This window comes from Lontra canadensis, unplaced genomic scaffold (genome assembly GCF_010015895.1).
Source record: "Lontra canadensis isolate GAN:19392208 unplaced genomic scaffold, GSC_riverotter_1.0 scaffold47, whole genome shotgun sequence".
Lineage (NCBI taxonomy): Eukaryota > Metazoa > Chordata > Mammalia > Carnivora > Mustelidae > Lontra > Lontra canadensis.
Window position 1 is genome coordinate 7,597,718 of NW_022631041.1, and position 18,750 is coordinate 7,616,467.

An 18,750-nucleotide genomic window follows, 5' to 3' on the forward strand; every position below is an offset into this window, starting at 1 on the left:
TAAAGAAATTCAAATATAAAAACTGAACAAGAAATATCTACACTAAAAAAGAATGAAGCAATCAAGTGAAAGACTAAATCTTTACTTTTGTTAAGATAACATGACCTGTAACTGACTCCATTTATACAAAGCATGAATGACTATGTAAACAATTATAACAATTATAATAATCATAACAATTACAAGACAGCTCCATATAAGGAATGCAAGAACTATAACAAAGATGACTGTAAAAACATATTTTTTTTAAGAGATTTCATACTTACGTGGGCACTGAACTTTTTCTTTTGGTTCAAATTCCATATTCTGGGTTTCTCTGTTTTTTACTTTTCCTCCAGAATAATGTGATGGAATGAAATAATTCACCACTTTTCCCTGATATAAATAACATTCAGTAGTCACACAGTGTTTTGCTTTCAGTAACTGGAGTTGCTTATTAAAATTAACCCTCCTTCTATTTAGGAGATGCAATAGAATTGTAAAAAATGATGGAAAGAAAGAGCTAAAATGCTATTCATACATACAAACTTTTTTTATCTCAGAAGCTTACTGCTAGCCATCACTTTTTAAAATTGTACATATTATCTTAAATTACCTAAATGTTTAATTACCTTAAATTACCTAAATTCACTTTTCAAGGATTGTTTAAATATGGAATTAATATAGAAGTTATCGACAGTTAACTGTTATATATTCCAGTTACATATTCCAAATCTTTTTTTTCTTTTCACAATGAAATAGGTATTTTCTATTCTGTACTCAAATCTACAAAGTTAACTCTGCAAACCTGACCCGATCAAAAGATCACATTATCACTAAAGTTGTGAGCACAGTGGGCCCTACAGGTAATCAATTATACCCTTAACTAGTGTGTTGATTTTAGATTTGGTTATTGGAAATTATGAGCTATGAGCGGCATTTGCCTTAGTGGAGTTGTTCCCCCCCCCCCCATAAACTCTAAAATTTGTGTTTTTAAACATAATTACACATTTTGGAATAAGAACTTGGAGTTTGATTCATTTAACAATCTAATTACTAATTATTAGATTCTATGATTTATAGATCTGTGATTTGTCCAATTAAAAAAAAAATCACTCAAAAATATTTAATGGTAATGTGGAGGCTTGCAGTACTGAAGTAACAGTACTTCCCCTAAACACTTCCCTGCCAACTAGAAGGAAGCTTGGGGATTGACAGCACAACCCCTTCCTACCTGTCCAACATCACTTACAGAAACCCTGCCAGGTCACAAACATCCTATTATCTGTGCCCACTTGAAGTTAACTGATAACTTATAAAAATCATTAGCCTATGAGTAAACGGAGTGTTGGCTTAAGTGCCAAGCAAATGTTGGCCATATGATGCTTTTTGAGAACATATGTCCCCTGCTTTCTCAGCCCTATGGTATTCCTCCTACCTCGGGAAGAGTGAGAGCATCTTGTTTGACATCCTGTCGAGTATGTGTCAGAATCAGAGCCAAAACCTCCACTGTCTTTCCAAGACCCATCTCATCTGCTAAGATGCCACCAAGCAACTGTGGCCCAGCATTTGGGTAATCACGGATGATGCTAAAGGAAAAAACAAGAAAAACATATCACAGGAATGCAAGTAAAAATTATACTATTCCTAAAAAAACTGGAAGAAATCCATAAAAGCCCAAGTTTTTTTAAAACTACATTTTAGGGTGAAACAATTTGAAACCCTAGGTCCTGAATAAAGAACTGTGATAAAAACTGCCAGAACTGATAACTAAGTGTGCAGAGTGGTATTGGTAAATGCACATCATGTTTTTCTCTTCTATAAATAACAGGAAGCATATCTGCCTTCTTTTGTGTCTGTGAATAAAAAAGTTAGGAGGACAATAACTACCAATTCACCCAATATATTATTATATTTAGTGACTCCTAAGACTTTTATAATAGAAATTAATGTATTTAACGAAAATATAAAAATTGGTCCATAACATTAAGATTATAATCTCTTTATATGTCAATAACTAAGCATCTTAAGTCTATTATATTGTATTCATTTACTGAAAAATGACAGGCATTATTAATTTCTTGTTTGTCCTACCTATAAAAATGGTAAAAATATGAAGAATAACAAAACTTTAACTTAGTATTTCTTCTTCAGGTTATTGTCAAAGGTTCAAGTTACTGGTAGACATATGCTACCAATCTCATACAGCTTTTCATAGTATTTATTTCTAATACCAAGCTCATGAAGTTTGTCTTACCAGCCTGTATATGGATTGTAGTAGAGTTTCAAACCCTCAGATGTAACAATCTCACGCCATAAGAAGTGCAGGGCATTTTCTAAAGAAAAATATAACCATAAGAGTAAGTTACTGTTTGTCTTCCCTTCTGCAGACAATCACATTAAAATACAAATAAGTTAGCAGTCAGGATACCTGGGAAGCCACATACACATGGGAAAAGGTTAGGATCTCACTCTTTTCTGAAGATATTATTCTTATGTTTATTCTCTTCTTTGCATGGGACACCAATATTTTCTACATAAACAAGTGTTAAGATAGAAAAACAAAGTACAGCAAATCACAGAGGTTTAATAGGAAAAGAAAACTAGTACGTGTAACCAGCTCCTACCTAATAAAGGAGAGTAGCTTATCCTTTATAAATCCTTCAGGAAGTTGCCTAAAGTTTTTAAATAACTCAACAGACATAAGCTAGTGGGCTAATACATTAACCTAAATCAAACCCAACCTTTTACATGGGTCTGAGAGTAGGAGGAAAGGCTTATTGCTTAAGTGAGGAAAAAGTATCCTAAAACACTGAAGTACTGTGTGTATTTCAATCAAAATCTTTCACTATCCTTTCCCTTAAAAATTTAAGTTGTTTAAACCAACTGACAAATTAGAAAGTACATCTCTACCCACCAGTGAAAAGGCAAGTAATTTTTTGTTGTCTTCTTTATGGACTGATAGATGAAATAGGAATACAGATGTACAGGGTTTATAAAATGAAAACATTAAAAGATAAAAACTTCAATTTATGGGAGCCACAGGGAATATAAATATTAAATAATACATGGGATTTAATCAAGAAAATCTGTTCTGTGGAGAAAAAAGAATGGATTACTGGTACATGCAGCATGGTTAAATCTCAAAAATATTATGTTGAAAGAGGCCAACTTCTCTTTTGCCTCAAGTGTCCATACTTTGCCATTCTATTTATCATTTCAAAAAGAGGCAAACCTAATTTATGGTGGCAGCAGTTGCCTCCTAAGGGGCTGAAGTAGAACTGACTGGGCCATGAGGGAACTTTCTGGGGTGATGGAAATATTTCATGTCAGCATTGCACAAAAGATATAAAAGAAATAAGTAAAATCAATTTTAACAATTTTATTTAGCATAATATAACCAATACCTTATCATTTCAATAGGTAATCAATATAAAAATTATTAATGAGATATTTGGCATCCTTTTTTTGTCTTATCTGAAATCTGATATATATTTTAAACTTACAACACATAATTTGGAAGCCACTTCAAGTTTCAAGAGACATGGTTGGCTAGTGACTTCTGAGAAAATCTGGTTCTATGTCTTAATTGAGTCACTGGTGACACAGATACACACGCTTGTGCAAATTTATCAAACTGTGCCCTAAAGATCTGTGCATTTTATTGTAAGTTATAATTTGATAAAATTACTTAAAGAAACATTATTGCACTTTGGAGGAAAAAATAGTCCAGCCTGTGAGAGACTACATAGCTAACAATTTCTTCAAAGGATAAACTGTAAGAGAAAATACAGAATGTGAGGAGACAAAAATCTATGGATTACAGAAATTTAAGAGACAACAACTAATTCCAACGCATGAATGCTACTGGTTTCAGATTTGACTCAATTGTTAGAAAGAGAAATAAAGAAATAAAAAGGGGAGGAAAAAGAAGAGAGGGGGGGAGAGATTTGGCAATTTAAAGGAATTACTGGGTTTAAAAAGCAATTATAAGATTTATCTGTTGAAAGGAACCCTTTCCATTATTATACACACACACACACACACACACACACACACACACACACTTTGTATGTTTAAAGGAATCCTTTCTTTAATAAACTGAAATATTATTAGATTAAATGATATGCTATGTAAAATTATTACTTCAAAATAATTTATAATAAGGGATGAGGAGGAGTGGGAAGAAATAATGTTGGCTATAAATAGATATTTAAAAATAAAAAAATTTTTTACAAAGAATTTTGTTGGATAAACAAGTACAAACTGGAACCTACAGGAGAAATAAGAGCTATCCATCATTAAAATAAATCTATACAGACTGAAATAGTTAACAATTTACTTCGAGAATCACAAAAATCTCACCTCGTGCCTATCTCTTTAAAGATAATGATAAAGAAGTGGCATAAGTGATGCCCATAAATTTACTTTTATGAAAACTCTTAATAGATAACATTCTATTTTACTATTTGTTTTATGGAGCAAAGAAAATAAACGCAAAGCTAGGAGAATCAATCACACATTAGAATCCCACTTTTGTAAATTTGCTTTCTGTTGCTAAGATTCATCATCATTGTGAAGCCTCTAGCAGATGATTAGTAAGATTCCCATCTGGGGGAGACGAACCATGAGAGACTGTGGACTCTGAGGAACTGAGGGTTTTGGAGGGGACGGAAGTGGGAGGTTGGGTGAGCCTGGTTGTGGGTACTGTGGAGGGCACGTATTGCATGGAGCACTGGGTGTGGTGCATAAACAATGAATTCTGGAACACTGAAAAGAAATTAAAAAAATAGATAAAAATTAAGAACAAAACAAAACGAAAAAAGATTCACATCTGATCAGGTTCCAAAAGCAATTCTTAGTTGGAAAGGCATGTAAAAAATGAATTTTTAAAAAATTCCAATCAGGGGGACCTGGGTGGCTCAGTGGGTTAAAGCCTCTGCCTTCGGCTCAGGTCATGATCCCAAGGTCCTGGGATCGAGTCCCGCATCGGGCTCTCTGCTCAGCAGGGAGCCGGCTTCCTCCTCTCTCTCTGCCTGCCTCTCTGCCTACTTGTGATCTCTGTCAAATAAATAAATAAAATCTTAAAAAAAAAAAATTCCAATCAAGGCAGCCCTTATTTGGGCAGGAAAAATTAGTTCAAACACGTATAAATGAGGAAACCCACCAATGAATTTCTCTAGATTCAATTTTAAAGAATTTCATAGACTATCATTTTGTTCACAGTAAAACCTATTCTACTCTAACTTTTCAGTATGATTTGTTTAACAATGTCCCCATCCTAATTATCTCTTATATAATCCCTCTGATCAATCTGCCCTTCTTTAAGCATCTTATACTTGCCACTAGTAGGAGGGCTTCTGAAACGCTCTTGTCGTAGCATCCAATTGACAGCCTCTCTCTGGTATGGTCTCAACACAGGAATCAATGCAGGATGCTGGACATCCACTTGGATGGACTGTGCTTCTTGCTGATGTGTTCGCTTCACAAACTGATAGAGCTCATCAATGTCCTGTCCTTCTGGCTCACTCTCTGAATCTTCCTCCTCCTCTTCCAACACATCTGTACATCCAACAACAAATGTACTCAAAACAACCTAATCCACCTTTTATAACTATAAGCAATTCTTATTCTAAAAACGTGCTGTGCACTTTTCCATCTCTGGGGCCTTGCTCAGTGTGTTTTGGGACTGGAAGAACCCTATCCTTAATTCTTCGCTGATCAAAAAATCTACCTTTCAAGATAGTTCAGCTTTTTCCATGGCATTTTCTTCTGTTTTCCCTGGTTAGAATTAATGTTCTCCTCTGTGTTTGTGCAATACTCTTCCACTTTGGATACAGTGATACGCTGCAATCTGTCTGGCAGAGCAATCATTTATGTGTATTCTTCCCTTGTGCACTGAAATGTTATGCAAAAGCTGTCTTTTGTTTTTATAGTTCCTCAGAGCACCTAGCACATGCTTTGCCCATTGCAGATATTTAAAAAACATAAACATTTGAATATAAAGATCTTTTGCAGTTTATAAAGGATAATTTACTTCACTTTTACATCTTAACATAAAAAAATTCATATGCAGACAAAATTTTTCTATGTCTAGTAAGACCAGGGTTCCCATTTTATTTCTTACGCTAAAAAAGGACAGGCATTTGGTAGTAGCAGGAACCCACTAGGAGATAAGTGTTTAAGCCATTAGTACAAATTTGTAAAAAATATGATACATTTGTTTGGCACAAGTGCCCTGTGGAAAAGACTGGTGCCTAATATAACATGAAAAACAATTTCAAAATCTTGAATGAATGTACAAACCCACTTTAGCTTATGATTTATTTCTCAAATCAGTTAGTTCTCAAAAATTTAGCTCCCACTTTTACGGAACATACCTCACATGCCATAGGATGAAGACTGTATCATAAAATACGTAATTTACTTTTTTCAATAAAAAAATGTGCCATGTGAGATTTTAAAAATTTTACAATTAATGTCTAGTTACATGTGTGGTTATTTCAGACTTTTACTATATTTGTGTAATCTAGTACTGATAACTAAATTGAAGTTCTCCTCTGAAATCCTGACACTTTCTTCTGACACGCCCAACTTATATTATTTTTAAAAGACAGAATAATTCTTGGCAACATTTTAAAAACTCTAGATGTATTTAAAAGTATCCCTTCCAATTCTGAAACTAGAGATTTTCCTCCTTTTAAGTCTTCAACATGCAAAATGATTTAATTTTATTAGTATTTTTTTAATTAAGTAGGCCAACATGAGGCTTACACTCACGACCTTGATATCAAGAGTCACATGCTTTACCGACTGAGGTAGCTGGGCACCCCCACTTTTCTTAGTATTATGAAGCTTTGCGAAGAAGGCACTGAAGAAACAATTCAACAGTCAAGCTTAGAAACCGACCTCCCAAATATTCCAGTATGAAATGTTCTGTAATTTGCACCTGAAATAATGCTGACCCACCATGAGCAGGGCTTGGAGAATAGGAGTTGTTTTTCCAGTAGTGTTGATGGGCTGCACCAAGCCATCCACACTCTCCCCTTGGGCACCAATGGCAGACAGCTCTGAAGTTGCAGTCCTGACCAAGGATGCAACATCTTGCCAAGAAACAGGAGGAAAGTTAACTGGTCTTTAAGGAAAGCAGGCTCTTGAGATTATTTGTCAGACTGCAAAGGAGAGGTGGAATAAGGGCAGCCAAGAATCTCTGGCCATGACAAAATAAAAGCAAAAGAATAATGCAAAAATTCCAATCAGCTCCGATCCCTTTAGATTCTACTGACTGCAAACACTTCTTGAGTACTTACTATAAGCTAAGCACAGTATTTAGCAAAGAAAGACACAAATTAGTGGGGGCATTTCGGATACATATAATTTTGTCATATCATGATTTTATAGAGATTGTTTAATTTTATTACGGTTTTATTGTTTTTCTGCCTGTTATATATACGATTTGGGAAAAACCCACAACTCATAAAAGTAACAGCCATTTTTAATTTACCTGGAATAACGAAACTGTGTAACTTTTCCATCACTCTTTTCATGAGTTGATTGAACTTCTTCATTCTTGAATTTGCATCACTCAAAAAGTCTAGTTTTGCTAGGCCACCTTCCAAAAGATAAATTCCAACCTACAAAGAATTAATCAACATAAATATAGTTTTAATTGTACTAACATTCTTTATGAGGACATGAAAAAAACCTTTTCTAACCATTACTGTTTTTAAATGTATTCATAGTATTTGGCCCATAAACATTAGATACATACCTACCAAATCTCCCTCACAAACTTTTACTTTCAACAACAAATTCATTTTTACTTTCAATACAGTGCCTACTAAGTGAGATGCACCATTCAAGTTGCTAGAAAAAAATACTTTCTAAACTAGAACTGAACCTGGAGAATGTGATGAGAATACTAATTCTACCTACCAAGTCAATGATTTCCAGACTTGATGAGTATCAGAATAATCAGTGAAGCTGGTAAAAATGCAGATTTCCCCCAGAAGATTCTGACACATGTCGATTTTTTTTTTTAAATTAACATATAATGTACTATTTGTTTCAGGGGTACAGGTCTGTCAATCATCAGTCTTACACAATTCACAGCACTAACCATAGCATATACCCTCCCCAGTGTCCATCACCCAGCCACACTCTCTCTCCCAACGCCCCCCCTCCCCACCCGCTCCAGCAACCCTCAGTTTGTTTCCTGAGATTAAGAGTCTCTTATGGTTTGTCTCCCTCACAATCCCATCTTGCTTCATTTTTTCCTCCCTTCCGCCTACAACCCCCTGCCTTGCCTCTCAAATTCCTCATATCAGAGAGATCATATGATAATTGTCTTTCTCTGATTGACTTATTTCACTTAGCATAATACCCTCCAGTTCTATCCACGTCATTGCAAATGGCAAGATTCTGGGGTTTTTTGATGGCTGCATAGTATTCCATTGTAGATATATACCACATCTTCTTTATCCATTCATCTGTTGACAGACATCTAGACTCTTTCCATCGTTTGACTATTGTGGACATTGCTGCTATGACCATCCGGGTGCACATGCTCCTTCGGATCACTACATTTGTATTTTTAGGGTAAATACCCAGTAGTGTGATTGCTGGGTTGTAGGGTAACTCTATTTTCAACCTTTTAAGGAACCTCCATGCTGTTTTCCAGAGTGGCTGCACCAATTTGCATTCCCACCAACAGTGTAGGAGGGTTCCCCTTTATCTGCATCCCATCAACATCTGTTGTTTCCTGAGTGGTTAATTTTAGCCATTCTGACTGGTGTGAGATGGTATCTCACTGTAGTTTTGATTTGTATTTCTTAAGCACAGTCAGGCTTGGGAATCCCTATTACTAGATCAAACACTAAAATGTACATGAAAACAGATCTTGATTAATGTACTATATCTTGATTCTGGTAAAACAATGCAGTACGAAGTTCTGCTGTCAAAAGATTTGACGTTGAATACTGGCATTGGTATTTAAGAGCTAAAAACCAGGCAAAGTAATTGATTTATTTTGACCCAAATGCTGTTATTTGCAAACTGGAGAGAAGCCTATATGAGATAGCCTATATAATACAATTTTAAAACTTCCTAATGACAGACACTCAACAAATGCATTTTCTTTCATTTCCCTATGTTTCCTGGACCTGATTCTGTAATCACAGAGAGGCTCATATTCTTTTACTAAAGAACAAGAATCCAACTCAGCATTATATAGGAATGAGTAACGAAGAATTTATTTCATTATTATTTGTACTCTGCCTTGCGTCCACCTACAGTTAGCTTACCATAACATCACTAAATGTTTAAATATTTATAAAAATTGGTATAAGAAAACAAAATAGATTGACTTGATCTATGGAGAAGGTGGACAGAACAGATACACAAGCCATGAATTCTTATGTACTTGCTATCACTGAGCCATCATTTTGGCATGCATGATCAACAAGGAGAGGGAATAAGTGGTTGCATAGTTTCATCCTCCAGGGAAGAATCAGTTACAATCTAATGCTTCTAAATTTTCTCCTTTCCTTTTGGCAGTACTGAAAGTATACTAATAGAATAGCTTTTTAATGTGAGAAAGACACACAAGACAGTTTTCAATTGAATAAAAGTGAATTTAACATTTTAGAATTTCTTTTCAAGTTTTGGCATAAAGGCATATTAACCTGCTTCACAGTTTATAAAGGACAGCTACTTACAGTAGCTCACATGATTCTCAACATGACTGTATGAGGTAAAATGAATGATTATTTACATTTTACACAGAAAGATGATGAAATTAGAGCATTTAAGTGATTCACATAAAGTTACTTAGTAAATAGCTGAGCCTGAAATGAATTATAAATTTACTCTTTTATTTGTTAAAAATCTGTTCAGTATCAGGGCTATACTAGGCACTAAAGATAAATGACTTCATAGTTTGCTGAAGGAGAAAAATCTAAAATGTAAGTACACTACAAGTGGCCAAGGCAAAAGTAAATGTGTATAGAGTATTATGGGGGTGTAAGTACACTACAAGTGGCCAAGGCAAAAGTAATGTGTATTTACAAGTATTATGGGGGAAGGGCATGAACACTATCCATGAATTTTAAGAAAATATCTCCCTAGAGAAGTAAACTCTGAGCTGAATATTAGAGAATGCCCAGAAGTTATTAGGGAAAAGGAAGGGAACAATCCAGGCAGAGAACTGTGAAAACAAAAGCAAAGATGCAGAAATATGGCCAGAAAATATGCAGGAAATAAATCAATTTGGAATTTCTGGGACAAAATAAAAAGCAGAGTGATAAAAGATGAGGCTGGAAAAGTAGACAAGGGGCTATGAAAGAAGGGTTATTCGATTCTGCAGTGAAGAATAGAATTCCATTTCATTCACATTATGCCAATTCAGAGACAAAGTAGATGGGAGTTCAAAAGACAAGCAAGGGCAATGGTTAAAGGACTGCTACAAGAAGACGAAGAGATGATAACACATTGAGAGTAGAGCTGGAAGGGATGAATACGGGATATCTTGAAAAAGGACAGCCTAGAAATGATCACCTACAGCATACATTTCTTACAGTTATTGAAAGCCCAAAATAAAGTACACTCTGAAACTTAATAATGATAGGCTTATTTCTGGCTTTTTAGACCTTCCTTCTGAGTTAACTTCAAAATGGGACTGCCAAACGCAGAAGAACCTTAAAAGATACCACAGGTTTTGAGTACCTTGATCATGTGATTTCCTTCTGGTTTTTGGTAAAGTTTTATTCTTCTCTTCTTTTGTAGCCACCCCAAATCTTCTAACATTTCACCACTGAAGGATGATTCCACTCTAATACCCTTGTCACAAATACTAATTGGCTCACTGAGTCCTTTTTCTTGTTTCTCTACATCTTCACATTCTGAATTAACATAGATCAGGAAATGATTGCTTGACTCTGAACTCATCAGTGTAAAACTCCTTTCAGAAAAATGTTCAATTAAACTCTGTTCAGGAAGAAGCTGAAGAGTTAATTCTCCCAGAAATGCCTTCCAAGAATTGTCGAAGTGATAGGGAGAAATCACGATATTCAGCTTTGCAGAGAGAGGAGAAAAAATTCCACGAGTTTCTTCTTTATCCATCGATTTTGAGATGCTCACTGCCTCGGAACACCTCTTCTTATCTTGGTGAGCCACTTCTTCCTTTAGACTATCATCTAGGATGATACAGTGAGCAGAAGAGAAATCTGAACCCGATGAGGGGTGCTCATCATCAGTTAGGGTGAGAGGTTCATTCCTTCTGTCTTCATGCATATTCCAATGAAGCTGCTGTTGCTTTTCCTCATCAACTCTCACTGGAGGAGCACGTTTCCGCCGGCTACTCATTTTCAAGTAATTCTTGGTTGGTAAATATGAACTCTAGAAGACAAATGCAACAAGTAAGCATTCCAAGAGAAGATTTAACTATCAAAGTGTGCCCTGATGAACAACTCACCATAGACTAATGGCCCCCACACATAACATTGAAATCTTAGAGAGATATGTAAAGCAATGGTTAATTTTTTTTAAATAAGTCAAATACAGCTAAGGAACACGCTGACCATAATCTCATGTATCACAGAAATTCTAATGGTCTTACTGGTCCTTTAATGGATTAATTTAATAAAGACAATGTGTTATATAAAATAAAGCACATTCTAAAAATACATATAATAAGCAGCATGACAGTAAGGTAAATCTCCCAAATAGCCTGGAAATGTGTATTTGAAGAATTTAGTAACATTTAAACTCATATCATCACAACAAAAGTTCAATTTGGTTTTATAATCCCAAAGGGTTAACAAAACTTCACTTGACCCTTAACATAGTTAAAAAATTCCTAAAAATATATTTTCTCTTTCAAAAGAAGAAGCTGAAAATACAGAACATATTTCTTTTTTGTGGGTTAGCAGAAACAAGAATAGCTGGGCAAGAAATAAGGTGGTGATGGCAACCAGGGGAAATGGAGCAGAGACAATAAAAGAAAAAAGAAAAGAAAAAATGTAGGAAAAAAGAAGATAGTTTTGTCATCTGAGAAGAGGAAACTGGTCTGACAGCAACTTGTTAGGCTCACTGACTAGGAAGCCCCAGTCAGAGGCTTGCTCTCATGCCCTGAGCCAAAGCCAAGAGTTGAATGTTTTAACTGACTGATCCACCCAGGCACCTGGTCAATTAAATTTTGAAAGAAATTCAAAGGCAGTCAATAGGCAAAAATATCCTTTTCAATAAACAGAGAGCTATATGCAAAAAAACAAACCTGGAGCTTTACCTCACACCACATAAAAAAATTAACTTGAAATAGATCATAAACTGAAATACAAAAGCTAAAACTATAAAACTTCTAGAAGAAAATGGGATAAAATATAAGTGACATTAAATTAGGCAAAACAAATTAAAATAGGGCACAAAAAGCAGAGAATATAAAAAATTGATTGAGTTTCAACAAAATTACATATTTTGGCACTTCAAAAGGAGAGGGGAAGCCAGATGGGATGCAATATTAGTAAAACAAGTATCTGATGAAGGATTTGTATGTGGAATAAGAAAAAAAACTTTCATAAATCTGTAGTAAGACAATCTTATGAAAAAATGAAAATTTGGAAATAATTCTGAACACACACTTCATCTAAGATGATCTGAGTACCAAATTAGCACATGAAAATATCTTCACCACATCAGTCATTAAAGTAATGCAAATTTAACCTACATTCCACAATAAGAAACTGTGTATGCATTAGAATGGTTAACATTTAAAAGACTGAAGAGGAAGAACAACCAAAACTGAATTTTCAAACATCAGGGAAAGTTTGTCAATTTCTTACAAAATTAAATACAAACTTTCTGTGCAGCCTAGTAATCCTACCTCTAGATATTTATGGTAGAGAAATAAAACCAAAGAAGACCAACAAAAAGATTTATTTATTTATTTAAAGATTTTATTTATTTATTTATCAGCGAGAGAGCGAGAGCGAGAGCGAGAGAGAGAGAGAGAGAGAAAGAAAGCACGCACAAGCAGGAGGAGAAGCAGGTTCCCCTCTGAGCAATGAGGCCAACGCAGGACTCTATCTCAAGAGCCTCGGAACATGACCCAAGGTGAAGGCAGCTGCCCAACCAACTGTGCCACCCAGATATCCGGACATAAAAGATTTAAACTTGAATGCTAATAGCAGTTTTAACAAAAGCTAAAAACTGGAAAACAACCCAAGCATCCATTACCTGGTAAATGGATAAACAGGTGGGATACTTCTCAGTGATAAACTACTGATAGAACATACGATGACACGGATGAATTTTTAAAGCATTATGCTAAGTGAAGGAAGCCAGATGTATAAGGCCATATGATTCTCTTTACATGAAATTCTAAAAAAGGCAAGAACTTACTGATAGAAAACCGATGAGTAGTTACTAGAGGTGAAGAAGTGAGAAGAAGCAGACTGATATAGCAAGGAGCAGGAGGGAAAGATTTGGATTGACAGAAATGTTCAACTGGTGTTTACATGATTGTATATACCTGTCAAACCTCATCAAATTGTACACTTAAAATTGTTAGATTTTATTATACATAAATTATACCTTAATAAAGCTGATATTCAAAGTACAAACAAAAAGTAGACACAGAAAAGATTTAAAAATTATTAAGAGAATGGGGCACCTGGGTGGCTCAGTCAGCTAAATGTCTGCCTTCAGCTCAGGTCATGATCCCAGGGTCCTGGGATGGAGGAGTCCATGTTGGGCTCCCTGCTCTTTGGGGAGTCTGTTCCTCTCTCTGCCCCCACCTCCCCATCCCCTGCCTGTGTTTTCTCTCTCAAATAAATAAATAAAACCTTTAAAAAAATAAAATTATAAGATAATATTAGGAACAGCTTTATTCTAATAAACTTGAAAAATCTAAATGAGTAATTTACTGACAAAACATAAATGAATAAAATTTATTTTCTTAGTAGCCATGCTGCATGTAGTTTTTAATTTAAGTAAGATAAAATAATATCATAAACTCAGCTCCTCAGTCTCACTGGCCACACTTTAAGTGTTGAACAGCCATATGTGATTAGTGGCTACTATACTATACAGTGCAAATATAAAACATTCTCAAAATTGCAAAAAGGCTATCAAGTAGCGCTGGTCTAAGTCAATCGTGAGAATTCCGCTTCCATAGCAGGTGCCTCCTTTATGAATGCACAGGTAATAAAGTATAAACACTCTCTTACTATGGTTCACTACAAGCATCTTACCTCCTCTATTACCTTGGAAGAATAACACAGGAGGCCTCTAATAATGTATGTGTTTATCTTTGTCCAGTTCTCAACAGAATTATAAGCTCGAATACTGGCATTTGGTCATTCTGCTGGAACTTTGAAAAGCTCAGCTATATCAGCTTATTCGTTAACTATGGCCACATATAGGCTGTATAACATACCACTCCAAAGCTCAATGTCCTGATAGCAATCATTTATTCTCACAGATCTTCAGGTTAGCTGGTTAGCTGAGGGTTGGCTGACCTAGCTTAGGTTTCTGGAGAAGCAGTTCAGCTTTGCTTAATGTAATTCTCATCCTCCTCCTGGGACCAGCAAAGCAACCCACAAATGTACTTATCACCATGGCTGAGGTGTAACAGTGTAAATCCAATCACACATGTACTTTTCAAAGCCTGGTCACAGCAAAAGCACAAGGTTCCCCGAGCTAAAGCAAGTCACACAAACAGACCCAAAGTGAACAGGTAGGAAAATGCACCATATTCTCTACTGATTAGAACTGCTTATGGCAAAGAGTGTGGATATGAGGTAGGGATCACATAATCTACTACAACAAACATAATATTAATGTTAATAACATGACAATTATGGAACTGTTCACTCTAAAAGCCCCAAAAGCAACTGGTTAGAGAGTCTCACATCTGCAAAGCAATGTGATTTATAGGAGAAAAGATTCTAATTCTAGCTTTGGCACTTACTAACTGTGTGGCATAGGAAGAGTTATCTAACCTCTCTGTGCCAGTTTTCTCATTTCTAAAATGCAGATGATGGGATTATGCTTAGAAATAATGTAAGTGCAACAGTACAGTTAACAGAAATTTAGCATATATTCAGTGAGTGGTAGCTGCTATCACCATCATCTTCAGAACTATGTATTATATTTATAATAACTAAACTTTAAAGTGGCAGGATGGAGGACCATATATCTGTGTGTCTCAAACTCGACTGCACATTAGAATCACCTGGGGGAATTTTTAAAAATCCTGATGCCCGGGTACTATCCCAGCCAATTAAACCAGAACTGAGCATACATTCATGAATTTAAAAAAAAAAAAAAAAAAAAAAATCTCGTTCCAACCGACTCTTTTCTTAAGGGATTTCTATCCAGGGATAACTTCTTGAACCAAGAAGATATTATTTGATCAAAACTATTTATAACCATAATGTTAACTTGCAGCTAGTAAGTCATGTATTAGTAAAATTCTATATATTTCTAATCACGTTCCAAACCCTTCTCCTGGTGTTCTTCATACCACATGAGTCCCACTTTTGACAACTCTACTTATTCCTTCCTCTTAAGTATCAGAGTTCAGTGAAACATTATTAGTTGTAGTTTTTAAATATGGACCACACTTTAATTGTCCTACATTTAAATGTAAAAAGCCTTTTGCTTGAAATGCCCTTTTGCACTTTTCTACCTGTTGCTGTCCCAATCTTCCTCAGAAAACCTTCCATGACCAGGCATACTGCATTAAGGGCCATTCCTCCTCTATCCTAAATGCTATACTGTTCTAACTGTACGACTTTGAAAGCCATGAAAGCTGGGCAGGAACAGTATCCTATTCATCACTGTACCCCCAATGGCAGGTCAGTGCCAAGATGGAAATGACATACAAAAAAAGGTGAAACAAATATCTCTAACTTCCTGAATACCTAATATCCTCCCTCTTTTTAAGCACCATGTTTCTTTTTAGTTAAGTCTCTTAACCATATTCTAGAAGATTACAGGTAATGTGAAACTATTCTTTACTATTTCTGGCCCTGAATGAGACAGAGAAAACTGGCTGACCCATATCTTCAAGAGAAAATAAAGATAGGTTATTAGAAAAATAAACACAAATTGTTGTTACTAAAACAATATAACAAATGATTACCAATTAAACTTAGATTCAGATTTTTTTCCCTCCAAATTATTACCTCTTCATTAAAAGACACACACAAATCCTGACTTACAACAAATCCATGGTAGGCCTGGATCTAGAATTTAGGAACATTAAGAAGTATACATCTGCCATACTGCTGCCCAAGGGGAGCCTTGCACAAACAAAGCCCAATCATTCCGGATTAGTGAAAAGCTCCTAATGATCTAGCATTAACACAATCTTTCCATAGTAGTAACTTCAGGAAGATGAGAGTATTTTCATCTACTGAACCAAAATATGTTAGTCACATAAACTTTAAAAATGCCCACGGAAAAAGCTTTTTCATCAGTACATTCCATTTCCCCAAATCTTCGTAGCCTGAACTCTTAATAAAAGGTTTGTTTTAATAATTCTGCAAATGCAGTTCTTAGGCTTGGGCAAAGAAGACATACAGATAGTAGCATCTTTGAAAAGTCAAGTTCTATTCTCAACTGCTAACTTGACCTGGGAAGCTCTAGGAAGCACAAGTTATCCAGTACAGGCACACTTCTCTCACTGATGCTCAACAATACTGTTTCAAGCATGGTTTCTGATCATAAACCAATGAGTCTTTCTGGTAACAGCACAAATATTATGGATCATTTCTATTCATGGGAGTTTAAACAGTTTTGCTACCAACATCCAGGAAAATAACTTTAAATAGCTATAATGACTTAAAAATTATTGTATTTCATTCAGTTAAAGCGTTAAGGTAGTTTAAATACAAGTAGGAAAATATCAAACATCTAGTTTTTCTACCTCCTGGGTCACGTAAAGTCACTTAGAAAAAAGGCACGAGCTTAATGGCCATTAATTCATAGTACTAAATCTGAAAGTGACAATCATCAAAATAACACATCATTGTTCATAAACCAGCAACGATCACGGAGCCAAAATGTACCACGTACAAGGATGGTTTTGAGAGCGAAAAGTAATTAATCTGACTCCAAAGGTAACTGAGAACTTTCAGACTAACTTGGAAGCCTCGCCTCCCTTTTACCACATTACAACCCCGCGCACCAAGAGGCTAGGCAGCTGCCCAGATCCAGCCTCCAGGGGCGTGTGTGACGGAATGGTGATACCCAGTCGGTTTTCTTCCGAAACTCAACAGCGGTTCACGGAGTCAGAGCTGGGCTGTCAGCGCCAGATTGCTCCCAGCAGGCCGGGCAAACAAGCTACCCGCGAGGCCGGGGAGCGCGACGACAGTCCCTGGGACGCTCGATCTAAACACCGCAGGCCCCAGCCCCCGAGAAGCACAAGTCTCCTTTCCCACGGCCCTTTCTTCTCCCAGGGGAGCCGTGGCGGTCCGGAGGCCCCCAAGTCTGGGATGGGAAAGGGTCGGGGAAACTCGTGCTTCGTTTCCCCCTCAGCCCTTTAGCTTCCCGGGCTCCAGAACAACCAAGTCTTTCCTCCTCGGGACCTCAATCTCCGTCTGCAAGCGTATTCTGTCCCCGACCTCTGACCCCTGACCCTCCATCACCCAAGCGCCTACCTAGGCTGGTTCGCCAAGCCTCTTGAGCCTTTATGCCCCAAGCTCCCGGGCTCTTCTAAAGTCCCCGCAGGTCCCGGGCGCGCATTCGCCACCCACCGAACACCCGCCTGAAATGGGCACGCGCGCTTTACGCTGGTTTGTGTTGGGGTTCCCGGGGGGCCCAGAAACCACAGCTCCCAGCTGCGGGTGCGCGCTGGAGCGTGGGGTCAAGATGAACGCGCACGTCGGAGCGCCCCGCCCCTTTTCTCGGGGAATGGCTTCATGAGTCTCTTCTGCGCAAGTCCACACAGTTAAGGTCTATAGGAGGATACAGTTGGAATCTCGCGATAGCGCTGCCCCGCGACATTAGTAGTACAGGATTGGCTGTAACTTTTAAGGAGGAGGCGGGAGTCTAAACAGATATTAGGTGTGGGCGGGGCTCCCCGGAAGGGGCGGAACTCCGCTTGAAGCGAGTCCCGGGGGTGATTGGTGGCTTTAGTAAACAGGCAGAATATAGAGTTCTAAGACGCGCTTTTTTCGTTACTTCTAGAAAGCAGCCGCTACCTGGGTACGGATGAAGCTTATCTCTCTCAGAAAAGTTATCTTAAAAGACTTTTCAGGGAAATGTGAGTAAACAGTTTAAGAGAGAAGGAGGAGACAAAAACTACATATATTGTGCTGGGACTGGCCTTTCAATATCTGACCCTCCACTCCTGACCCCCAAGCTGAGAGGTAGCCTCTTTCTCATGAATGGAAACGTATGTTTAGTTAATTTTGGGGTAACTCTGAGAGACTTCAGGGCCAAAAACTTGTAAAATGACCCTCAGGAAACATCAGTCACTCGATATAATGAGTACCTGTTACGGACTCACCATTATCCTGAAAAGGGTTCTCTTGGCTTGTGTGAGCTCAGAAGCACAAAACTAAGTTCTTGCCTAAGAGAACATCCGTTGTAATTGCAGAGAGAGTTCAGAGGGGTCCATATCCTAACTAATACAGAACTTCATCACAGACCTCTAAGCCTGAAAGAAGCCATTTACATAAATTAAACCCTGTAAAATTTGATGGAAATCAGTTATCCCAGGCTTTATGGGTATTACTTTAAATAAAAAGTTAATACTGATGCTGGAGC

General features: G+C 36.9%; 1 protein-coding gene across 6 annotated transcripts in view; it reads right to left on the reverse strand.

Moving 5' to 3' along the window:
- The window catches only part of SHPRH (SNF2 histone linker PHD RING helicase), an 86,185-nt gene extending 68,322 nt beyond the window's left edge, over positions 1-17,863 (reverse strand). For 2 of the 6 annotated variants that reach the window (XM_032873118.1, XM_032873121.1), the window contains exons 1-7: positions 17,640-17,862; positions 10,702-11,373; positions 7,484-7,613; positions 5,323-5,541; positions 2,237-2,315; positions 1,418-1,568; positions 267-375 (exon numbers count right to left, since the gene is read on the reverse strand). In XM_032873118.1, the coding sequence (XP_032729009.1) occupies positions 267-375; positions 1,418-1,568; positions 2,237-2,315; positions 5,323-5,541; positions 7,484-7,613; positions 10,702-11,340 (1,327 nt within the window). In that variant the 5' untranslated portion in view covers positions 11,341-11,373; positions 17,640-17,862. Of the gene's footprint in view, positions 1-266; positions 376-1,417; positions 1,569-2,236; positions 2,316-5,322; positions 5,542-6,888; positions 7,110-7,483; positions 7,614-10,701; positions 11,374-17,167; positions 17,363-17,639 lie in introns of those variants that run through there. The other 4 variants (XM_032873120.1, XM_032873122.1, XM_032873123.1 and 1 more) reach the window with 4 other exon arrangements.
- Positions 17,864-18,750: the final 887 nt, after the last annotated feature.